Raw genomic sequence first — 27,267 nt, 5'->3', positions numbered from 1 at the left:
TAAGGAGATAAATGTATGTATTTAATTTATCTCAGGTGTTCGCTCTGTTCGTACATTTAATTTCCTGTATAGTGCATAGCATAGAAGGATAAAACAAAATTGTACTTTTGTACATTAAATAATAATATGTATGTAATCAAAATTATCGATACTGATACATCATTTGTATCGAAACAATCGAGCATAAAACGCTCGTATAATATGTATTTTCATCGGATGTAGCCTTGATCCTACCTACCTAACTATACCTACAACAGCTGACTGGGAGCTAATCTACACCACAAGAAAGTGAACGTTGTTTTGAATAAGACTGATTTGACGGATCAGACTGAACTTGAAGCGTAGTGTCAGGGTCCCTTTCCCTCTAAATTTATTTGGTCAAATCAAGGTTAAAGAAACAAGTTTTATACAAATTTTAGTTCAACTTAGCAGTTATTATGTGTTAAGAAGAATTTTAACATATCATCTCCCTAATTACCAATTCTATATAAGTAAAGTATCGTGTTTTAAATTTTTTGTCTGCTTTATTTGAAATAAATTTATAAACATGTCTGAGCCAAAGAAAACTATGCCAAACTATATTAAATTTGTTTTTGGTGGATGTTCTGGGTAAGTACATTTAGTTTTCATGTTACCTATGTTAGAGCAGTGATATTAAATTTATCTGAATGATTAAATTAATTATTATTTTCATGTTATAATTTCGAAAATGTCAGATTTTAGACCTAATCAAAGTAAGAACTTTTAGGTTTGCTGACCTGTTTTGATGAGTTTTAAACTAATATGAAACCCATTTAAACCTTAGAATTACATAGCTTAGGTATAAATACGGTTAAACCCTAGAATTACACATGATTTCCTGTATTGGTGCAGCATTTTTAAGCCTTGTTGGTAGTGTATTTTTCAAAATATTGTTTTAATCCCAACCAAAGCTTGGGCTACTATTATAACAGTGTTAAGAATGAAACACATAGTATAACTAAATAGGCTTCAGTATAAGTGGCCAACAATCGATTCATTGATATTCATGATTATAAAATCATTGGTGTTCATGATTATCAAATCATTGATATTCATGATTATCGAAATATTGAGATAACTACAAAACAAAATTACATTATAGGTATTTCAGGGTGGGGTACGATAAGTGGACCCGTTTTTAAATCGATATCAACGTATCTGAAATACTAAATTAAAGTCACATGTTTCAAATTAATAGAAATAGTTTAAAAAATTACGTAATGGCATAAATTATAAAGGGACCATAACGATTAATCAAAACTAAGATAGGTGATAGGAAAAATGAAATTTAAATAATAAAGAAAACATAAGAACAAAACAAACGTCTTGAAGGGTAGGGTCCAATAAGCGGACACGGTTTTTTATATCGAAATTGGCAAACGATATTACTTATCATAACCATCGATATAATCAATCGATACTGATTAATTATTTTTAACAATTAACTTAAATAATGTATATGAACAGCTGTAAACACTTTCAAATAATACATGTAAGGTAATATTTCAATTTTACATATTTAAGTAACATTTGATTATTAAAAATGGCAGTCAATATTCGAAAACTACACGACATTGCTTTGAAAGATGAAAGACATGTTTTACGTGGCTTCAACATGTTGGATTCGTACTGAAAAATCCATTATGTGAAATTTGTGGGAAAGAAACAACTGTAACTATGAGAGGAGGAAATATGGTCGTCTTCAGTTTTCCTAATTTTGCTTATAATAAATTTGTTTCATCACTGTAAATATTAAATCCATATTTTAATTTAAAACATATGATTGTTATTGAGGACTATAGATACTTTTATATCGATTGATAGTCTATGATTCGATATGCGAATATTAGGTATCGAATATTAGGTATCGATGATTATATTCTTCGATATAAAAAACCGGGTCCGCTTATTGGACCCTAACCGTCTTGAAACCAAGAAAGACACAGTAAATCTTTTACTGTTATTTTGGGGTAGGGTACGATAAGCGGACCCGGTTTTTTATATCAAAGAATATAATCATCGATACATAATATTCGCATCTCAAATCGTAGACTATCAATCGATATAAAAGTATGTATAGTCCTCAATAACAATCATATGTTTTAAATTAAAATATGAATTTAATATTTACAGTAATACAACAAATTATTATAACCAAAATTAGGAAAACTGATGACCACATTTGCTCCTCTCACAGTTACAGTTGTTTCTTTCCCACAAATTTTACATAATGGGTTTTTCGGTACGAGTCCAACATGTTGAAGCCACGAAAAACATGTCATCATCTTTCAAAGCAATGCTGCGTAGTTTTTTTAAAAATTGACTACTGCCATTTTTAATAATCGGAAATTATAAGATTATAGGCCGTCCTGGCAAATCATGAATTTGACGTTATCAACGTATTTTGCTCATCCTCCTGAACAAAAAAATATATATGGTTTTAGGGGGTGCAAATGACATGATTTTACAGGGTATAGCCTATACATAAATAGTTAAGTTCTTAATGTTCTGTTTGTGTGCTGTGTCTGGATATTTGTAAATATTATCTGCGGTAAATATTATTGATAGCGTATCTGTCATCTGAGCGCTCTGGGGCAGAAGTCAGTGCTTCACTAGATTTCGTGTACTGTAGTTTGGATCGAGTGCGTGCGTGACGATCATGGATCAACTATCCACTAGTTTGACCAATCGTAGTGAATTGGTGTGTCGGAGTGTTTTGTCGGGCATGTTAAGAGTTTACGTTTCGACCGAAAGTAGATTACTCAGTTTCTGTACATTCTGTGGAACACACTAATGGTAAGTGTTCTCTATTAATGTCCATTTATATATTTATATTAGGGGTATTCATGATTTATTAAGTTTTTTACATGGTACATGATTGCCTTTCCATTACAATTCAATTTATATTCTGATCAGCACTAGAATTTGATATTTTACTGATAGGTACTATCTCGAGGAATGTTTTTCTTTTGATGACATCAGCGCAGGGCAGCCGGAGCCTGGGCTGATGGCCGGAGGCACTCGTTTCAACTCGATAACAACTAATTAATTTGTAGCTCGAAATTGAAGAAAAACATTGTTCATTTGGATCAAAATTCTGCTCATTTCAGTATTATTTTTCATTTACGCTTGCAAAGATGGCGCCGCATCCGATGACGTCATCATGAGATTGAATCATGGTCACAAAAGGTCACGTGATGCCCGATGTGGATGTAGAACATGGAAATATTGCTCCCCGCTTGAACAGTTGTTCCATTTTTTATGTTCTAGAACTTCGTTATTTCTTATTTCCACCCCGTCAAACCTTATATTGTTTTGTTCTGTAGGACGATTCCAATAAATTAATAACGTGAAACTCGTATTTTGCCGCTCCAACTGTTAATGTAACAATTACTTAATAATCAAATGTTACTTATGTAAAATTGAAATATTACCTTAGGTGTATTATTTGAAAGTGTTTACAGCTGTTGATATAGATTATTTAAGTTAATTGTTCAAAATAATGAATCAGTATCGATGGTTATGATTAAGTAATATCGTTTGCCAATTTCGATATAAAAAACCGGTACCCTACCCTTATTTTGTATAGTTAGTTTTTATAATTATTTAGTTTGGGTAGAGTACGATAAGCGGACTCGGTTTTTTATATCGATTAGTACAATCATTGATATTTAATATTCATTTATCGAATACGCGTTTATAAATCATATCAACGTATCTATAGCTTTTTTTTCCCTTGGGGCGGCCTACTGCCATGCACTTAAGCCTCAAGGGCTTTTTGCGCACCCCGGAAACACACCATGAGGCCCACCAGTCTACAACTTCAGCAGTTCAACAAACCCCCAAAAACAACCTATAAAGTCCTCGTGGGAAAATTTACCACCCCTGTCCAAACTACCAAAGATGGCATACCGCTCTCTTGCTATTGCAGGGCAATCAAAGAGCAGGTGCTCAGCAGTCTCCTCCTGCTCATTACACCTTCCACAGAGCGGATCCTCCTGAAGGATGCCAACTCTGTGAAGATGCTTCCTCAGGTGACCATGCCCCGTAATGAGACCAATGACCATAGAAGACATTGATCTGTTTAATGAGAGAAGGTCCGAAGCCACCTTGGAGGAAGGTGACTGTAATACCATTCTACTCACTCTCAAACCCGGATGCAACCTCCACCTTCTCCCATGCTTCGCGCGAATCCATTTCGAGACAGCCCTAGAGGATTCACACCTTGGAACACCGCAGAACGGTTGAGGGCCCGTCATAATTGTCGCTGAGCCCTGGTTGGCCAGGGCATCAGCTCTTTCGTCCCTAAGAATCCCCTCATGACCAGGACCCCAACAAACGGTTACATTGTTGATTCTGGTAAGGGAGGAAATGGCCTGATAGCAATCCCAAACCAGTTTGGATTTGATCACGCAAGAATCCAGCGCCATCTGTGAATCGTGAAAATGTTAATCGTCTTGCCCCTATATCGCAGACGAAGATTCTCACGAGCACATTCCATAATAACTGCGACCTCCGCTTGAAAGACTGTCGGATACTGACCCATAGGGACCACCAGCTCCCTACATGGTCGCACTCCCAGAATTCCAGCGCCTGTGCCGCTTTTTGTTTTAGAGCCGTCTGTGAACCATTCGAGCTCCGCTGGTGGAAGAGGTATCTTCCCCTCTGACCAATCATCCCTTGAGGGTAAAATAATCCTAAAGGGTTTGTCAAAGGAAAATTTTTGTGGCATCTGATCAGAGATCATGTGCAAAACATCCTCCTGTATCAGTGCTAATTCTGCAGTGCCCACCGCTGCATCCCGACCAGAGTCCCATCTGCTGAAGACAGTAGGCACTCCTCCTGGCCATAGCCTGAATGATAATGTCCAGGGGGGCGAGGTTAAGACAACAGTCCAGTGCCTGGCGCACTAGGAAAAGCCCCAGTGATAGCAAGGTAGGCCATCCTTTGGATACCCGCCAGACGAGCTACCACCGTCTTGGCCTCCGTTTTTGGCCACCATACGACAGCTCTGTACATTAATCACAATCATAATTTTAAATAAAATAACTAATACTAGCACATAGTGATACTCTTATAAATTACTAGCGGGCCCGGCGCGCTTTGCTGCGCATTTCAATAATTTTTTGCAAAAGTTGCCCGCGGCTTCGCACGCAATTTCCCGTTGAAAACAGTACACTATATTCACTTATTCTTTTTCTATCACATTCTAAACATTGCTGAGATAATTGATAGTCGTTCCATCGTGAGCCTCTTGGGCGTATTATGAAGGTATGTACCATATTCCTGCCTCTATCTAGCTGTTACCCACGGCTTCGCACGCAAATCTTAAGAACCGAAGTCCTTATATTACTTAGTAAATTTTTTTTTTTTTTACTATAATAAATTTTAGATTAAATTAGTTATATCTCCGATGCCACGATTGAGCTTGCTTTGTTGTCTCGATCGAGAGAATATGTACACACGGAGTTTTGAGAACCATACTTCTGTCAAAAAAAACAACTAAGGTTGATTTTATAACATTCTTTATATTTGTAGCCAACGTAAGATAGTAATTATGATATCTGCATTACTCTTCTGATCAAGCATGAGCATGGTTTATATTAAATAAATATTGCAGTTAAAGGTGAATTTTTACGTCAAATTTGAATTGTATTATCTGGATAGTAAAGTCTATGTTTAACAGTGATTGCAAAAACAGTTTAAACAAAATTTGTCGTTTCTCTTAAGCTTACTCTATGCTTTAAAACTATAAGTGTAATATATGTTTACAAAGAACAGCTGATTAAAAATTTGAAAAGACGTTAACATATGTTTGCTGCAATGCATTTCTTATGGGTATTTTCTGTAACCAGTGGGGCGGAATCCTGAATCGGGAAAGGGATGGGCATAGCTTATAAACCTTCTCCGTGGAAAAATACATATACATACGTACAAATTTTTCATCATGATCGGTCCAATAGTTCACGATTCCATAAAGGACAAACATACAAACATTCATTTTTATATATATAGATAAATGAGCTCAAACGATTAGAACTGGAAATAGTAAAGTCTTATAAATAATAATGAAATGATAACATTTATGTTCATTTATGAAATAGAAATATACGTAATTATTTATATGTTTTCTCCTGTGTAGCAATAATTAACCGTTTTCGAGAAGTTGTTGACTCTTCTTCTCTAGAAATCCGTACTTCTCTTCTGCACAAATACTCATAGAGATGACTGCAAGCAGGTCGGCTGATATATCACTTTTTAAACTTCGTTTCACGGTCCTCCATGAGCTTTCGACTGTCTATTTTTATCTATAAAAGAAAATACGTTTATAGTTGATACAAGATTGTTATTATTCAAAAATCAGTATCGGATAATTTATATTGAAAGTTATAATATCGTTTGACATTATCGATGTATAAAACCGGAACCACTTATCGTACCCTACCCTTTAGTTTCTAAAGTTAACTATACTCACTTATAGAACCAATTGTGTTAAGAATATGAATGAAAATGCATGTACATTTGGTGCAGATGGTTTAGTTATTATTCAAATTAATTACTATTTGTTGTATTGATGGGTGTAAAATTTAAACATCATTTGACAATATTGATATAAAAAACCGGGTCCTTTTATTGTACTCTACCCATATTTCAAATTACAGTATAGTTTTGCTGTTTTTGTATCTTAAAAGTAACAGACGTTATTCAGTGGTAACCTATTATCAGGATAACATGTTACCAGCAACACTGTTTTTCAGTAACAGCTGGACTGAATGATTTGGTGTTCTTATAACGACTTTCTGGTATTACACTCAATAACCAGTAACAGCTGCTCGGCATTTTTGTGCAAGCAATGAGGCTAAGAATGGAAATATTACTATAGTATAATAAGTGGCCACCATGACAATCAAATCATTGATATTATGAGTAAAAAACATGGAGTCATTTTTTTAAAGTTCAGTAATAATTTCATGATGAACAAAAAACTATCTAGGCTAAGTATATTTATTTAATTTAACAAACAAAATAATGTAACCTTCACTATTTTGAAGGATAAACATGTCCGACACCTTATGATATTTTAACAAATGTAGGCCTACATCTCCATTGTACTTGTGTCTAATAGAGATGGTCAGTTTATAACGTATTAGAGTTAGTAACTGGGTTATTCAGTGGTAACCTATTACCGGAATTGTGTTACCAACAACACCCTGTTATTTCAGTACCAGCTGGGCTGAAAGATTTGGTGTTCACGTAACGTCTTTCTAGTATATGGTCACTCAGTAACCAGTAACACCTGATGTGATTTCGTGGAAACAATGAGCTAGGAATGGTAATATTACACAATGAAATGTTATTACGCGATGTAAGTATCTTTAGTCTAGGTTATTATTAATGTGTTACCAGTAGTACAAAAGTTTAAGATACCCTTTACAAGTGTTCAGGTGATCTGAGCTTGAAATTTGGGTACTATCTGGAGGGATGTTTTTCTTTGTTAGTAAGAAGTGCGGGATGGCGCCAAAGACACCACAGAACCCTGCACCGATGGCCAGGGAGAATTCTGATCATCACTTCCTGACCTAAGATCACGTCCCAGATCGTCCAACTTCTCCAATGTCAGATTATGTTGGATGATCTGGCATTTAATTTGAGGTTTAACTTCTAACTTATTATATTTATAAAAAAAACATATGTAAAATTACCTTTTTTTTTACAAAAATGAATTAACTTTGTGTGAATTAATTTGGAACATTAATGTCCAACCAAATTACGTTATAGGTCTTCGTATCAAATAATATTGTTATGAAGGAAACAGGATTTTTCCGGACATTTGCCATCGTTCAGTGAAACAAGAAATCAGTAACACTACGTTTCGAGATCTGCAATCTGATCTCTTCTTCAGGTAAAGAACTAACCTAATACATAATTACAAACTAGGTTAAAATAAACAAATCTTACCTAAGCGTTGTGGCACGCCTAAGTCAGGAATCACTGTAACCTACATGTTGTTTGTCAACTTCACTAACTCTATAAACATGCACTTAATACAAACTATACAAACACTAATCATTAAAACAGAACTACGGAATACAGGTCACAATAAGTCTTCATTCGTCTACTAACCACCTACGACTGACCAGAGGGACTTCACTGAACAATGGCAAATGTCCGGAAAAATCCTGTTTCCTTCACAATCTTTCGATCGCCAAAAATAACCTTCAAACAAAGAATATTGTTAGTCTGTAAAATAAAAACAGCTGCTAATTTTATTACTGATGAATATCTATGGGTCAAATGTTTTTAAACTAGATAGTTTAAATATTTCCAATTGATAATTGATTTGATTGTTGTGGTGGCCGCTTACTGTACTGCAGCCAATATTATACTATGGAATGTTTCACACGATATAAGTAGGTTTAGATTAGATTATCATAATATGTTACTAGTAGTACCAAAGTTAAAGATAACCTTCACAAGCGTTAATGTAATCTGAACTTGAATTTGGGTACTTTCTTGAGGGATACATTTCTTTTTTTGCCAGAAGTGCAGAGTGGCACTGAAACCCACACTGATGGCAGGGGCCATTTCCGATTGGTACTTTCCTCTCCTCAGATCGTCCAATTTGCCTGACGTTAGATCACATTGAACGATCTGGTATGTGATCTGAGGTCAGGAAAGTATCTATCGGAAATGCCCCTGGCCATCAGAGAGGCCTTTGGTGAAAAAAGAAATGCATCCCTCCAGATACTAAATTCAAGCTCAGATCATGTGAGCACTTTTGAATGTCGACTTTTATCTTTTTTATATTTATAATACATATGTATGTATAGCCTAATAACAAATAGTAGATAGGGAATAAGTAGTACCCAATAATTGTCTTGTTTAGTGAAAATTTGAAATAACCAGTCTATAATTTTATTATTCTTTCGTTCTAAATATTACATTGTAGTGAGTTAGTTTAATTTTTGTATACTATGTGTAATTAGACCCACATTGTATATTTAGTCTCAGTTTACTTGCAATTCAGTAACAGCATGTTTAAAAAACTAATGTCGGAAACATAGACCGAATCACCGGAGCTATCTTAAGGCCCTACCAAAATACGAAACATAAACATACAAACTATACATCACTCGTAAGCGAAACTGTTGAACATTGTAACATCCGGATATGAGGCATTTTTGTTAACCATGCAGCCTGTAAATCTTAATAAAACTAAGTGTCCGAACCGTACGGACGTTGGCTCTGAAAGAGGTAATCTAGACACAAAGATATATTGCAAACATTCCCACTTGACAGGCGGTGGGGAAGGAACCCAGAGCCTCATATAATCAGAAATTTAGATCTTTAACACCAAAACATACCCCTTCACGTCTCCTCAGTGCAACCAGATCTGTGCTTCCTTCTCATGAAAGGAACCACCCTGTTACCTTTCTTGGCTCTGGTTTGATCATCTGGATAGAGTAGTCAAAACAGAAATGTTGTGGAATAATATCCGAACAATACATGAGCATATGTAGGTTTTCAAAATTGTTGATTGGAATTGTTCCCTGAAGCAGTCTTGTAGCATAGGACAGATCTTGTTCTTGATATTTTATTCAAAGTTATTATCACCGCCGTATTAAGTGCCTTTCAGTCTACAGACTACAGTATGTGTGGCACACAAACTAACATGTGTGCTGTCTGTATGTGTGGCTCAAACTGACATTGTAACCTTTTAAGCCATCAATGGGAGTTAGTTCATCAAGGTAGGCTTAAAAAGGTTGTTATTTATTTTAAGTTTTACTTCATTGAATTGTAGTAATAAATTAAAGAATAACTTAAACTAATTGAAGTCTCTTTTTAAATAGTGCAATTTATTTTGCACTTGGAAAATATTTTTGTTAAATCTCAATAATTAATAATAATAAATGTAAAAGTGTCTTTGTTTTGCTTTCACGTGTAAATTATTCGAATGATTGTACTGAAATATTGCATGAACATTCTTAGGGTCCCTGGGATCAATGTAGGCCCTCTAAAAATCCCTCTGGGCTACGCCCCACTAGTCGCTAAAGCAGAATAAATCCCATCTTGGTCTTTTAAGTTGTGAAATAATAATTGAAAGACCCTGTTCAACGTAATCAACTGTTCTGTGTAAAAACTGTTTATTATTTTCAATTTTTACATTTATAGTGAGTAAATTCTCCAGGGAGTAACCATTATTTTTCACACTATTTTAGGTTTCAGCGATTAGGAAAATACTTATCTACCGTAGAAAATGTCTTAAAAGATAAGATGGTCAGAACTTTACTCTGAAAACCCTTTGGAGCAGTCGACTAGACTATCCTAGATGAAAGTTTGCTTGACTCTGCTTTTGAACTAATGTACCAATAAAAGCTCGGAATGTTCTAAAATATTACAAATATTTTCCAGTTTATAAAGAAACAAATGCATAGTGTCATTCATTGTTAATGTACTTTAACTGTACATTTTTATAAAATATTAAGTATTAGAAATACAAGACAAAGTTACTATCTAACTTTTACTATATATTTAAAGACTGGTATAAAACCCATCTTAGTTTTCTTTTGCTACAAGCAGGCCTTCCTGATCTGTGATATATATTTTCTTGATCGGAAAACAAGGCAAAATCAATGGAACAAAACATACTAAGAATGAAGTAAATTACAATGGAGTAAATTATAAATATAAACTTCTTTACAAATGTTTTTGATTGTGACAACAAGGCAAACTCAACATTGATGTTGTAAATAAAATTTATTTGAACCAGAATTCATACAGGTACAAAACCTACGAAATTGCGTGTGAAGCCGCAGATAACTGTATTGTATTCATGTCTCCCTTTAAAATAACTCTTCTGAGTACAGAAATGGTAGACGAAATTGTTTTGATACTGTAAATATATGTAATTATAGCTCTCTTAAAAAATAAAAATAAAGTAATTATACTAAGTATGTTCATTACTGATAGTTATTGTATATCTTTAGAAGAGACAGATGAGCTGATTAGATAAATTAACATGACTTATTAACATAATCAGTTATAATTATATGGAGTAAAATTATGATCATTCTCGACATTGATAGAGATTTGAGTACAACTCTGCCTATCACAAATTTATCAAAAAATAACTACAGTATATATTTACATTAAGGAATAGATTATCATTAAGTGTTCAACTCAAATCTGCATTTTTCATTTAAATTTTCGTGTTCACTTTGAATCCTAAAAGTATGAGATTCATTTAGTATAAATCATTGCACTTGCATGCTAAAAGAAGCATGAAAGAAGAACATGTTGAAAAGAAACATGATCAGGGAATCAGGATTTTTGCCACTTTCTTGTAAGATTTAGTGGTTTGATTTAGGGTTAGGATCTGTATTTAAAAAAAGTTCTACATGTAGAAAGGAATTACTGAGGTGTCATACAACAGGCAATAGTTAGTGTCATTTAATGAATCATAAAGTGAATCAATCAGTGATTGACCATATCTAACAGCATGATCTAAAATAAAGTAATGGATGATCAGTACTTTAATAGGATGAAATATTTGACCTACTTTTTAAAATGCATTCCTAGAGAACCTCTTGAGATAATATGTATTAAATTGTCCAATCTAAGCAGCAAAATACCAAAAAAAGTTAAATAAATAATCTTTTATTACAGGTAATAAACTAACAACAAAATATTATTAGTTAAATCCGGACATCTTATTTTTTGTCTGTTTGTTATGTAGTTGGGAGTGTTAGTGAAAGCCTCTCTGTTGTCCTTGTCTCAATACAATACCACTGAAAGTGTTTGGATAAAATGAAGGTCAATTTAGCCTCCAAAAGTGTTCTTGAAAAGTGAAAGGGAAACAGTACTTCTACATTTAGACTTTTTAAAGTAATATCACTTACAAGGCATTAATATGCATCTATTGGATTTTGTTCTCAGAGTAAATAAAAATAAAAATGGAGGTATTGTTATAAATACTATTTTAATTTGATTATGTAAAACAAATCAGCTATATAAGTACTTGTAGTATTATACTGCAAGTAGCATTAATACAAGTAGTATTATTTAATATGGTGGATATTTATCAAAGCTTTGTACGTCTGATGTTTTAATTATGGCTTACTATGGATGAATGTTTCCACACCTGTTGTAAAGAATTCCTCTGTGGGCCAATTGTGCTGTATAAAACTTGGAAAGAGTATTCAGACTGCAAAAAAAGCTGTTAAAATCATCACAAAATTGAACAACAGAGAGTCATGTCAAAGTGCCTTCAGGGAGCTCAACTTAACAGTCTCCCTGAAACACTAAATTTAGAAACGAATCCAACAAAATTAAAAACCCAATTAAACACTACCTGGTGTGTTGTGTATTTTACTCAGTTGGCGAGTTCATGGAGCACACTTGAGATTGATATTCGCGGCGGTGTTACAATCCCTGCGGTTGATCTCTCAAATTTTGAATTTTGTTTCTTTGTATGTGCATGAATGTGTGCCTGGGTGCAGCTGTATGGAAAGTCAAGTGAATGGATTTAGTTTTTAAGATAAATACAATGAAAAATTGGTATTGTTGACTACTGCAATACAATGTAATATTTATTGGTAACACAATAAATATATTCTATTCTATTCCATTCTATTCAAATGTTACCATTTTGATATAATTCAAGTCAAAAAGTGTCTTAAAAATACATTGGAACATTATTTTAAAGCATACATGTTACACTAGATGTGTATTTTATTTAATAAAAAAATACGATTTCTTAACTTACAATTTTGTCAGTTACTACTGACAAAATGCAAAATGAAGCCAAGATAGATGATAACAATTTGATACTACATGGAATATAGTGTAAAATGTGTAAGAAGAATTCATATTAGTGAGATGTCCAATGTTTTTGGCAACATCTTTTTGGTAATGGTTAATGTTGATATCCTTTCCAGTATGGCAGCAACATTGTTTGTCCAGCCCTTGGATCTGGTCAAAAATAGGATGCAGCTTAGTGGAGCCGATGGTGGCAAGAAGGAGTACAAAACCAGTTTCCATGCTTTCCGTGGAATTCTTCAGAAAGAGGGTGTAGTTGGAATATACTCTGGCCTATCGGCTGGGCTCTTGCGGCAGGCAACCTACACCACCACTCGGCTCGGAGTCTACACGTACCTGTTCTCCAAGGCAACCGGGTAATGCAATCAATCACAACTTTTTAACTTTCCCTGTAATACAGTAATGTTGTGATGGTGTAAAACAAGGTATTTTTGTTTTCTGGGTGAAAATACTCATTTTTATGGTGGGTATGGAAATTAAATAAATTACATCAAATCATAATACAACCTTTCTCTTTTGACATACTAGTGTATTTCACTATTTCTTCATTACCAGAGAATTTAGGAAGGTGTACTAGTTTAGGATGTTATTTGGGTCACAGTAATTTCATATAAAGCATTTTTGTATAAAGTCTAAATTAAAATTTTTTTTAAAGAACCGTTTGATTTAAATCTAGTTTAAATACCACTTTTAATAATCTAGCAAACCATAAATGGCTAAAACTGAAATAAAATTGCTACAGCATTTTATCTTCGTGCAACACTGACCCGGATAACACGGAGATCCGGATAAATAAGGTTATACTATACATAGATCAGATGGATGAGTAAGTGATCTATTTGAGTGGTGATTAAAGTTGAAGATGTAGGTTTTTTTATTGTTTCATTTCATGCAAAATAAATCTTGGCTAAGGCCCACTTTGAAGCTTAAATGGAAAATTTTAATTGGTTTTTTAAAACAAAGTTGGAGTACGCCAGACCTTAAATCGTGTACAAAGCTTATCTGAAATTGCATGCAAAATTTTGTCTATAACTCATTTCATCTTTGTTCATGCTCGGCTAATTAATTAAATCAATTTTTAATATTAAAACTCTTTCAATATTACTTGTTGTAAAGTTTTAAGATTGTAGTGGTTCGACTTTCCAAAATCCATGTAACAAGTGCTCAGGCATTGATGTGTGTCATTATCGTATCAAGGACTGTTGAAAGAATTCATCTTTTAAACCATAAAATGTATTAATGTATGCTCAATATAAATTTTAAGAAGCTTTACATGAAATTAAAATGTGTTTCCTTCTATGCTGGAAGGGATATTTTTATAACATTTTCAACAGTGAATTCTGTAAATAATAATGCTAAATTCAAAACTTTCATTGGAACTATAAAATTATACCAAATGCTAAGATTTCATGAGTACTGTTAAGTGTCCGTTTCTATATTTCTAAATTTTATCATTATACAAATACAAACAAAGAATAGATAAGATAAATTAACAAACAAGTGGTACAAGATGCTTTACTTGTGTTGTAGTTTAGCATATATAGATTACAGTAGCCAAATAATCCTGTATAAAATGTTGGAAAAGAACTAGAAGTCCTTAGTTTTAAGTTAACCTAATCACCACTTTTCTTTACGACAAGCTTAAAAGCCATGGGCATGTCAGCTGTAATTGACCTCATTCTATTGGATAAACTATTGACTACAACCCAGTGTGAGATGACAGTCAATGAAATGGCCTCTTGTTCTTGTTTGAAGTCCAACTCATCTTGTATTTTAATCACTTTAGCCTAAATTCGTTAACTAAGCCTCTTTTGTATGTCATAAAGATATTATAGAATCTGAATCTAAGTTGGGTTGTTAGTGTCATAGTTATTACAACAACCAGTTACTATTCGTTTTAGGTCATTAACCCCTCTATCTAACACAGAGGAGAGAAAAATTAATGTATTTAACTCAACTATTTTTATTATTAGATTGTGTAGGGATCACTGAGCCATAGTGTGAATTTTCATGTCATCACGGTAACAATACAAAAGTGTCAAAGTGTCATTGTAACAATTTTTGGTTATATGATCATGGGTAAATCTTGTACATGTGGTCACAGTAACAGACCTCACATTAAAAAGAAAAATTCACCAGTAACAACTGTATCACTCTTAAAATGTCTCAATAACATTTTTAATAAAGTATATGGTTTATGATCAATCTCAAGATAAATTTCGTTATATTGGGATATTTTTAAAAACTAGATTTGTTATTGGTTTTAAATGGGATCAATCTATAACCTATCACCACATATTTATTTTAGAGTTTTCAAAGATTTTGCTAGGTATGATGACCGATAACTAGCCTAGGTTAATTTAGGAGTTGTAAGAAAATAACTCTTTCTTTGGTTGACAGAAATAAAATAATATATTTGTAAAACACGTAACAATTATTTTAAATGATGTTACAATTAAAGACAAGCTTACAATTTACAATCGGAGAGACCTTGAACTCAATGCGTTGAAAATCCCGGCACAACTGCGCCAAATAATGGCCATTACCTCTCATTCCAATAGTTTACTCCCCCCAATATGGTAGAGTCCTAGTAGACTTCGCTCAATTTGGTATTGTCATAGACACTAGTTAAGCATATGTCATTGAAATGTTGCGTTGAATGATAATAATATATATTATTGATCATTTAATATTCATAAAAATCGGCTGATTGAGAAATTATACAATGTTACTGGGTCTGGCCTTAGAACTATATTTTGAGGGTGATGACAAAGCTATACTATAAACGTTATTAAAGGTGAATAAGAAACTCCATATTACAAATATCTACAAGTAATTTTACAAATAATTTGAGCTTGCTTAGGCTTTTTGTAAAGTTAGTCCACCCTCAAGTCTGTATTTCTATTTATTCCTAAGGAATGTGACTAATGAGGAAGAAATAATATAACATTTCTTGGCAATGTCTAGTGTCTACAGATTTTCTTCAAACATTTTTAACACCAGATGGTTTTGTCTGTCGTAACATATTTGTAGTTAATAAAAACACTCAAACTGTCAAGTGTATCAACGTCATAGACAACAATGCTGACTCATGACAGATAGTTGGAGGAGGGGGAGAGTAAGAAGCGGGAGTTACCGTTTTAATGTTGAGACACACTTCTGATTAACAACAATCCATACAATTTTTTCAATAACTACTTCACAAAAGCATTTGAAAGCATGAGGAACTCGTTACCAAGATGGTTTTCATGTACTCGTTTTGTACAATGAATATTCATATTGTAATATAATAGAGGTTTTATTTTCTCTTCTCAAATTGTCAAAAGTTGGTCAGTTGCCAACTAAAATAATGTTTAATATAGAGGTATTTTGAACATTAATATTATGTATGCTTGAAGAGGATCAAAAATGTTTATATCGTTCAATTTCTTTTATTGGAGGTCATTTTAGGAGGACGTCACTGTACTATGATTGACGAGATTAAGAGTGACATTAGTGAATTTTATTGACTGTTGAAGTGAATTTTATATTCTATTAATTAATCCGTGACATGTAAGACATGTTATTAGAAAATTTTGGGCTGGATATACATTTTGAATTCTATACCCAATTCAGATTAAAACAATTCTGTACATTTAAAAATTGTTATCTGATTAATTGTAAGGCTATAAAATATACTGTCTGAAACAATGGACCGATTTTCAAACTAAACTTGAAAAATTCATTGTTGAAAGCACAGGGCTTTATGAATTTTTAAACTCAAATAATCAATAAAAATGAAATTAGTCTAAATTTGTCAAAATTAACACGTTCACGACGACGGCAATTTTACGTGTTGTTACATATTGAGCATTCATATATAACACAAAATCTTCAAAATAGGCGTAAACGTTGTTTTCCATAAAACCATTCTATAATGCATAAATAATGCATTTTAGGTTGAAAAACAATGATAGAATGTATATGAGTAAGTTAAAACCAGTGTGTCACCGGTGGCACACGACGCCTATACATTGCCCTTCGCTTCAATGGGCGTCGTGTGTCACCGGTGACACACTGTTTTACTGAACCTAACCTACTCTATGCTACGATCAGCTGGCGGGTGGCGAGCCACATCACTACTTTCCCGCGTTTTTACTTGTTGTTGTTCTCTTCCGCGCAATCATCAAGCTAACCTAGTCACTCGCTTGCGGCTGCTCTGTTCTCTTACGTCTTCACGACAGCTTGTGTTCTGTTTATCACAATTAGCTCAGTGCTACTATTGTGGTGTTTTATATTGTTTATATTAGTTGTTACTGTGCAATTTGAATCTTAGCTTGGGAGATGGATGACAGTGACATTGAGAACGCTTTGGACGATTTTGATATAAGTGAACTAAGTGATTTTGAGTACTCAGGAAGCGAATATGTACCTTCGTCTATCTGCTCTGACGACAGCAGGGCAGAATCTGTAGGTGATATGAGTGATGTGGAAGATAACCCGCTACCTGTAAGTAATCAACAGCTTGTAAACATTGACATTGTAGCTAATCCTCAGCCCCCCCACCAGATTGTAAATAATTTACATGCTGAAAATAATCTACAAAATGATCATCACCCCAATAATAGGCCTCAACGACAAACTGAGATTGTAAGAGTTTGGGGAGAATGCACAGAAACTGTTAGGCAGTTTCCATTTACTGGAATATCTGGCTTACAGCTCAATGTTGATGTTTCTGATCCTATGTTGGTTTTTGAACAGTTTCTAAATAACGATGTACTGGACCTTATTGTGACGGAAACAAACAAGTTTGCAGATCAGTTTTTGACCAATAACGATGTAAGCCGAAGGTCTATGATGCGTCACTGGCTTCCAGTTGACAGACACCAAATAAGGCAGTTCTTAGGTATTGTTATGATAATGGGTATGTGTCCTTTACCCCACATGAGATTATACTGGTCATGTAAAGATATTTACAAAAAAGACCTGATCAAAAATACAATGAACAGGGACAGGTTCGAGAGTATTTTAAAGTACCTTCATTTTAACAACAATGATGTTGTTGATACAGTTGAACCTAGGCTCTCTAAAATAAAGGAGCTAACCAATTTACTGAACACTTTGTTCAAAAACATATATGTTCCTGGGGAAGAAGTCGTCATTGACGAGTCGATGGTGCCTTGGAGGGGAAGACTGATCTTCCGCCAGTATAACCCTCAAAAATCCCATAAATATGGAATAAAACTTTATAAAATATGCACAACATCTGGCTACACACAAAAAGTCAAAGTATATGCAGGAAAAAGTGATGATACGGCCAACGTTGGTCATGCACAAAAAGTTGTAATGCATTTGATGGAAGATTTGCTGAATAGTGGCCGTACCTTATTTTGCGATAATTTCTACAACAGTGTTCCTCTTGCTGAACAATTACTAAGCAAGAAAACCTATGTATGTGGAACACTGAGACAATATCGACGAGGTAATCCCAAAGAGTTGTGTGCTGAAAAAATGAGGAAAGGGAATGTGCATGCGAAAGAGAATGAGTTTGGGGTTAAAGTAATTAGTTGGAAAGACAAACGAAGAGTTCTGATGGTGAGCACTCGTCCAGAAAATGTCAATAACTTTATACCAACAGGAAGGCGCAACCGAAGAGGTGAGGAAGTACGGAAACCATCAGCTGTACTTGCTTATAATGCTGCAAAGAAAGGTGTAGATTATTCTGACCAAATGTCTGCATACTACACGTCTCTAAGAAAAAGTACAAAAATGGTACAAGAAGGTAGCAATCGAGCTTCTGTTGGGTACATGTATGGTCAACGTAGTGATGGGAGAATCGAATACAGAATCGAATAGTATTCGAATACAGCCAGAGTATTCACATATTCGAATACATCAAAATGAATTCGAATACTTTTGAAATGAATACAATTTCTCTGGAAGAATTGAATTCAAACCTGGAGTATTCGTTTATTCTGACAAATAGTTTTCAAATAAAATATCCAAGAGCTGTATTCGTATTCATATGAGGTTTAAAATGAATACATATATGGAGACTTTGAAAAGAATAATTTAGGGGAGATTCATAATTTAAATAAATAATTACAAATTTTAATACTTGAAAAAATGTATAATTAATTGTATAATTATTAAATATAAAAATACATATTATTTAAGAGTTACAGTTCTAAGCAATAAAGACAAATATGAATATTTATTTTATATTGTTGTGTAAAATCAAAATATTATTGAGGTTTTCTAGCTTCAGTCTATTTCTACGGTAATTAGTGACAAGACCTGCTGTGGGAAATAGTCTTTCAGATGGAACTGAAGTAGCAGGTAAACAAAGCTATTTCTTCTGAAGTTCGTATATCATGGGTATGACTTGTTTATACCAGGCACCAAAAGCCAAAGTATTCGAATACATATTCGAATACAGTGGTGAATTCGTGACAAACAAATGAAATAACCCAGGAACAATAGATTGCGGGAAAGAAGTAAGACAGGTCTAGACCTGTCTGTTAGAAACGCTCAGCTGAGCAAAAGTATTCGAATACAAGGATTCGAATACAGGGGTGAATTCGAATTCACTGTATTCGATTCTTTAAAGTATTCGATTCTCCCATCACTAGGTCAACGCTTATGTAATATTCAACGAACATCGGCAGAAAAAAATAGAAATGTTACATTTCAGAGAATCACTGGTAAAGTCACTTATAGCACCAGCCGCAGCACCTCAGCAACCTGTTCGGAGGAGACCATCACAGAACCACAAATTTTTGCAGAGACCAGGACCAGCACGATCATCACGAAAACGATGCCTGCCGTGCTACGAGAAAATGAGCAGTGAAAGGGGAGCAAAAGAAGCACGAAAAAACTCTAAGCGGGTTGTAACTTATTGCAGTGGGTGCCCAAATGAACCTACCATGTGCCTTGAATGTTACAATGCGAAACATATGTAATTTTATATATCAAACATAAAATGTTGTAGTTGTTTTCTTCATAGTTTTGTCAACAGTGTGATTGGTTATTTTTAAATACACATTTTTATTAATACTACTGAGACTTTACGTACATTTTTACCTCCCAACCACAATCACTTTATATATGAGAAAACACCATGCTAACTTTTATTTTAACCGTATTTATTAAAACAAACATTATTATGATAGGCGTTGAACATAAAACATGGCCTCAAACCCTGGCGTAAGTTAACAATTCATCATAACAACGTATAGCGATAGTGCGTCACCCGTGCCACACTCCGCCCAGTTGTAACCTATAGAGTGCGTCACCGGTGACACACGCCGGCATTCTGAACGAAGCAGCGTGTGTCACCGGTGACGCACGTCGTCGTGAACGTGTTAAAAAAAAATGAAAGGTTTTACAATAAAACTATTGATACCAAACACTTTATACGTGATCGGTTGTCGCCGTCTAGCCCCACATTGTTGTAGTGATTTGAATATGATCGGTGTTGTCGTGATGGGTGTATGCCCTTGTGACGCTCCACATAGGTTGCGACAATCGAATAAGATCGGAAATGAGGCCTCAAATTGGTGAAGCCACTTGAAGTGTGACGGTTGTGTGTGGGATTTTGTTGCCCCACGTTGTCTGTGCCATCTGTATGTGAACGATTATGTTCCACATTGTTACATTATTTGTATGAATTCAGTGATATGAATGGACATGTTGCCATCCTGTTAGTGGTCATTTGGTGCAGTTTCATAAATATGAAATGAGAACATGTTGTTGATCAGGCTAGCTTTACTTTGGTAGCCAATTTAATGTCGGTTAGGAAATGTCACAATTTGATTAAATTTTGGGTTTAATTTAGTCTCTCTTTGTTGGGGTAGATATGTAGGATGTCACAATGTCACAAAAGTCATTAGTATTATTTGTTTTGCCTCTTGGTATATTAACGCTTGTTCAATTTTAGATAACAATTTAATTTAGTTTAACACGTGGTTGTGCAAGTCCACCTATTTTCTTCTTACAATTAATCCAAATTATGAGTGTTCACTGGAAAATTTGTCCATTATATTGTTTCAAATGCACCTCATACCTCAACTAACCATAATAGAACTATGAATAAATTATTTTGCAACGAATTTTACTATCTATGTTTGCTTGTAATGGGATATGTTTCTACACACAAAGTCAATGAAGGAAAGAGAATGATGCTGCTCCAGAGCCAGGGACAACGGAAGTAGATCCCTCCGCTTTCAATCTCGGACCCAAACGCCTGTTTAAATTTTAATATCTCGTTAATGCTGTTCATAAAATATGAATTTCCTTTGTAACTGTTACAATTTAATTATTTGAATTTACTTATTTTAATGTTTTTGTCGTTTAATTTAAAATAACTAATTTTTACGTTCGCACGTGCTTTGATGTCGTAATCAGTGACAAGACTATATTGCAAGAATTGATTTGCTTGTATCTGCCCTCCAATTTGTCACGAACTCGTTTGAAATTTGTACTCTGTGATACCAGTATGTTACAACTTGGAATTTAAAGTATTAACTTATAACATGAAATAAACAATTTACTATGGTTGGTGGTAATGTTATCTGCTTGGTTTGTTTGCTCATTGTAGCAAACTTAACTGAATACAGTTGCTATTACTAGACTTCATTTTACTGTCACTGTGTAGTAAATTGTTAATTTATTCCTGAATAGTTTACTAAATTCAAATGAGTTTCATATGATAGCAATAATCAGTAAATAACAGAAAATGTAACTAAATAACATTGGTAACTCAAATAGAACCAATATAGAGAATACGTAAAGTGTACATTATTGAGGTAATCGATAATAGTATCTAATAGCACATTAATTTTAGAATCAGAAGAGGTAATAATAATAGCTTATTTTGGGACAAAGATTTTGTATTTTTTACAGATTCTTATCAGTATAAAAATTTAAATGAAATAAATAAATTCAGAAAACATACTAATTATTTAAGAGTATAAACACACTGTATGTTCATCCCAAAATTTGGACAAAATCAGCTCAGCAATTTAGCTTTTAGATCTGAGTGATTTTTAGCATATATGCATACAGAAATCAAACTTTCTTGGAAAACTAATTTTGCACCAGAGCATAATACGGTATAAAACGAATTAAGAAACAAAAATAACACTATTACAAATATTAGTTTGTAAGCATGTGCCATCAACCAGTGTTCCGAAACTAAGTAATAAAATATTTGATTAAGTTAGGTAAAATGTGAAAAATTAATATTGTAGATTAAACTAATTTATATTTATTCTAATAACTTTGTTTCTGCTTAAAAATTGTAATTTTGAGCACCCTTGTGTATTGAAGAGTAATTGATAAGATAGTCCATGATAATAGAATCTTATTACATTAATCCTCAGTTGAAAGTAAACACTTAAAACTACACTGTAGAAGTATTTTGGATGAAGTAGTTAAGATATGACGTCAGATTTGATTTTTATCTCAACAGTAGTAACAGTTTTAATTTGTCAAAAATGATACTTGTAAACAAAAATGTTTGTTGAGGGTTTATTTATTGCTACATAGTATTTTTATCTTTCTCAAACCTCCCAAATATGTTTTTATTTTTCATCACTCTTCAGTATATCTGTTAAAACATTTTTTAAACATCTCACTGATTCTAATTATCTAGATATTTAAAATGTGTTTGAAAATTTAAAATGAATGGCACTAAAAATCATTATTGCCACTACTTGAAGTAAAAGTATATGTCTAAAAATTTATAGAAAATGAAATGTGATGGTGTATTTTCACATTATTTACTGTTAAAATGTTGTATGTTTCTTTTTGCCAAAACAACTACCTGCCGAGCAGTTTTTAGCACTGTCGGCTGGAGGGTTAAGAATCTAATTCACCAGTCAATAGCCTGTCTGGCAGGGAGAAAACGACACAGCAGTGCAAGACAATCCAGTGTATAACCTTGACGAATTTCTGAGTCTGCTTCAAGGAAATCTCCAAATTCATTACTAAATAACCTTTGACTTAAATCCATTACTTGATGTTATCGGATTTGTAATGCAAATAAATACAATAAATAAAATTCAAAATAAATTAGAAAGGTAGGTCAATCCAAAATTTAAAGAAATTTGTTTGAAAATGTGACCTTTAAGTGTATTTATACTCACAAACTTTGTATATAATAGAATTTTCATGGACAAATTGAAAAGTTAACTAGAATATAGGTCTGGCACACAGTATGTCATCCTCCAGGACTCGTAGTTACTGCAGATGAAACTGCAATAGCTCATTTGCTATATGGAAGTGTCTCAATAAATGGAGTAGTACAGTGTCATAGAGCTCTGATTTGAGGAAATATTCAGTGTTGGGTTTATGATGTTACCTTGAAATGTAGGTCATCTCTGCTTCTCACCTCTATGTAAAGAGTTTTTAAATTGTAATTTATTTTATTAAATGTTTGTAAATTTAAGAAATAAAATAACTAAGCATGACTTTTGAATCAACTTGTATATAATCTGTCCATAGAAATAGGAATAAAAAATATAATACATATTATTCAACTCACAAAATATAAGTTTGAATTATAATGTTGTAAAATTAACTGTGTTTATAATTCTTGTAAAGATTCATTACCAAATAAAATTGAATAACCCATTTTTATAATGTTTATGTGTACAACACAAATCCATCTAGACTTGAAAATATTTAATCAGAAATAAACATCTGCAAGTCTAGATGGATTTTTGTTGCATAACCTTGAGTGTATATTCTGTGATAAAAGTATATTTACTTATTTGTTGGAAAAAGTGCTACAGTCACAGATGAGATTTGAACCTGCACTATCTCAAACTCAGATCGAAAGTCCAACATCTACTTTACACCACTGAACACAAAAAAAAAAAAAAAAAAAAAATTAAAACAGTCATGATTAATTGAAGACTCTTGGAGCAATTGGAAAAAACTTTAAATAGTATTAACATTTAATACTAATCATGATTCACTTTAATAGTGTAATTTGTAAATAATAATAATAATAATTATAAAAATAGAAACAGACAACTAAAGCAACTTTGAGAAGAAAATAAATAAAAAATGTCTAATAAAAATAAGCTTTATAACAAGACCAAACAAAGCTTTAAGCTATCTATACAGTAAAAATATGTTTAGGACCTAACACTCATACTCATTGCTCCAGTTGTATTTCAGATCTGATGGCACTCCGCCTGGATTTGCAGTAAAGGCAGGACTAGGAATGGTGGCAGGGGCTTGTGGGGCATTCGTGGGTACACCTGCTGAGGTCGCCCTGGTGCGTATGACCGCAGATGGCAGACTACCAGTGGAGCAGCGTAGGAACTACTCCAACGTGTTCAACGCTCTGATACGTATCATGCAAGAGGAAGGACTGCTTGTGTTGTGGCGTGGAGCCATCCCGACGATGGGGCGAGCGATGGTTGTCAACGCAGCTCAGCTGGCATCGTACTCACAAGCGAAGCAATTGCTCATGTCCACCGGCTACTTTAAAGAAAACATCTTCCTCCATTTTTGCAGCAGTATGATATCTGGCCTTATCACCACAGCTGCGTCAATGCCTGTCGACATTGCCAAAACAAGGTTAGTTTAGAGTTTTCAAAATGTTGGTGTAAATAATGTAACTCTCCTATAAATGGCTGCAGCCTTACATGAAATAGTAGGGTAGGGCAAACTTTTGACTAACTGATACGGTTTCAAATGTACACTACTTCTATGGTATATTTTTTTGTTCTTCTACAAGTAGAATAAAAACGCTTTTTAAAATTTAGGCTTGTATCTAATTAATTTGATCAATTGTGATAAATTAACTAAAATTTATTCACAATATAAACTGCACCAAAGAGTTGCAATAGACTTACTCAATTAAAAAATACATTTAAGAATCCCCAAAACCAACACAAATGCAAAAAATATTGATTTAACCTTGAGCTCTGTAGCGTCAACATGATATAATATATAAATAAATTGCGACATTGACAATGGCAATACTTCTTATTCAATATATTGTACTACATTATTCCGTCATTTAACTATATCGTCATATTCTATTGGTTCCAAGTAATCAATATACAGGAGTTTTGTAATTTGTTTCTTTTTCTTTGGTCACACAGACACATTATAACAATTATTCATACAGCTGACTTAGTAATCAAATGTAGGGTGGTTTAAATGTGTAGAAAATTGTGTATTGTGATCCAAACAAGCATTACATGTTTTAATATTTTTTGTTGCATAGCACAGTATAAGTATGTGATGTTCAAGCAAAAACATGTTAGTTTCTTGTTTAGCTGTTGTAATGTGATTAAGGTTTGTAGGTAAAGATTGGATAAGGATGTGCAAAGATTGTAAATACATTTGTTACATTCTTTACAGTGTGTTTAAGATCTCTGTAGTGGATATTTTGCTTTAAGTAATTATAAAAATATGATAATAGCCTAATTTAATTTCAGTGAAAATTGATTCACAAAAAGTACTTGTGTGCTGTGGAGCAAATATTTGTAAATCAGTTTTTCTTAAAATTATATACAGGGTGGAGTGCGGTAATTTGCTTTTTTGCACTGCAGGCCGTGGCGGCACTGTTGGTCGAAGAGAGGGGAGAGTGGGCGTGGCTTATAGTGGTTGATGGGAGATTTGTATTCCTCCGCGTTCCAGTTGCCATCATGCAGTGGACACGAGAGGAGGTCGTTTTGTGTTGAAGCGTATTTTTCAAATGCCCACTCGATCATTGCAGTGCAGCGTGCTTTTCGTTTACGATTCGCTGTTACCCCACGTGGACGTGTTCCTGGTCGGCTATCAATTGTAAATTCAGAACAGCAGGGAATGTGTCATGTGTATGAAGGGGACCTCAGAGAAGGATTACAACACCGGAAAACATTGATAGAGTTAGAGCAGCAGTACTGCAATCTCCAAAACGCCCTGCTTGGAAGCAATCACTTGCTCTTGGCATTTCAAGACGTTCTCTCCACCTGAGATTCTTCAGGAAGAATTCTCCAGGATTCTTCATGATGACCTGAGATTTCACCCGTATAAAATGTGAGTGGTCCATCAATTGTCAGCACGGGACTATTTGACACGGCGTACTTCTTGTGAAGACATGCTTGCAACTATACCGCGTGACGCAATTGTGTTCTTTTTCTGATGAGGCACATTTTCACCTCAGTGGGTGTGTCAACAAGCAAAACATGCGCTACTGGAGTGAAAAAAACCCCAGAGAAATCCACCAGAGACCTCTGCATTCGGACCGCGTCACTGTGTGGTGCGCCATATCACGAGTAGGCATCATTGGCCCTTACTTTTTTCAGGATAACCGTCATGCCATAACTGTGAACTCCGAACGGTACTTGACTATGATACAGGATTTTTTTCAGCTGGCTCTTGAGGCAATGCAATTAGAGGATACATGGTTCCAACAGGATGGTACCACTGCACACACAGCGAGGGTTACCATGAATTGTTTGAGGCAAATGTTTCCTGGACGGCTTATCTCTTTGAGGGGTGATGTGAACTGGCCGGCACGCTCACCATACTTAGCCCCATGCGATTTTTTCCTTTGGGGTTACTTGAAGTCGAAGTCTGTATATCAACCGTCACAACACCTTGGAACAATATTGAGGCTGAAATTGGCAGAATACCAGTCGACATGCTTGTTACATATGTATGCTGTTACATAACCCTGTTCCCTCTCATCCTCATTTATGTAACACACTATCCACTAGATTTGAGCCTTCTGAATGTAGACATAAGTAATTCTCGGCTTTATTATTAAACCGTCACTTATACAGAATGTTACCTGTTTATTTGTTAATGAATAATTTAAAAGGTCATGCAATAATTCCAGGATCCAGAACATGAAGATGATAAATGGCAAGCCTGAGTATACGGGAGCCGTGGATGTCTTGACGAAGGTGGTCAAGAACGAAGGCTTCTTTGCTCTGTGGAAGGGCTTCACCCCGTACTACGCTAGGCTGGGGCCACACACTGTTCTCACATTCATATTCTTGGAACAGCTCAACACGTCCTACAACAAGTATGTTCTCGGGGACACCTCCGGAAAGGGATCAGGACTGTAGTTTCTCTCAAGAAATAGTAAACAACAATAAATTAAGTCTGGTATTAACTAGAGTTTGGGTTGACTATTCACTTCGCGTTAAAACAAGCTTTGTTGGTTCAGTAAAACTGATTCATTTGTTTAATGACTTTATATAAACAATATAAGTACACAAACGGCTTTGTTTCCATTGATAGTTTCCAGTATAAGTCAGTACTTTAACCCATTGCGGATCGTGAAAACGGCGCGCGCGCGCGGGCCTTAGAGTACGAATTAATCCGTATTACAACGCAGCACCCGCAGTGTTTGCACGCCTACCTGCCTGCTTAGCGCGCTCGCTAATTAGGCCAGCGTATATAATTATACATGTTTTGTTTGTTTATGTTGTT

At 34.3% G+C, this 27,267-nt stretch overlaps 1 protein-coding gene across 1 annotated transcript; it reads left to right on the top strand.

Moving 5' to 3' along the window:
* The first annotated feature begins 275 nt into the window (after positions 1-275).
* LOC124362168 (mitochondrial 2-oxoglutarate/malate carrier protein-like) lies at positions 276-27,094 on the top strand. Its single transcript, XM_046816417.1, has 4 exons — positions 276-609; positions 12,960-13,196; positions 24,007-24,411; positions 26,669-27,094. Exons 1-4 carry the CDS (start codon positions 548-550, stop codon positions 26,898-26,900), a joined length of 936 nt encoding a protein of 311 aa, XP_046672373.1. The 5' UTR covers positions 276-547; the 3' UTR covers positions 26,901-27,094.
* Positions 27,095-27,267: the final 173 nt, after the last annotated feature.

The sequence above is a fragment of the Homalodisca vitripennis genome, chromosome 5 (genome assembly GCF_021130785.1).
Source record: "Homalodisca vitripennis isolate AUS2020 chromosome 5, UT_GWSS_2.1, whole genome shotgun sequence".
Taxonomy (NCBI): domain Eukaryota; kingdom Metazoa; phylum Arthropoda; class Insecta; order Hemiptera; family Cicadellidae; genus Homalodisca; species Homalodisca vitripennis.
This window is presented reverse-complemented; position numbering and strand designations above follow the sequence as displayed.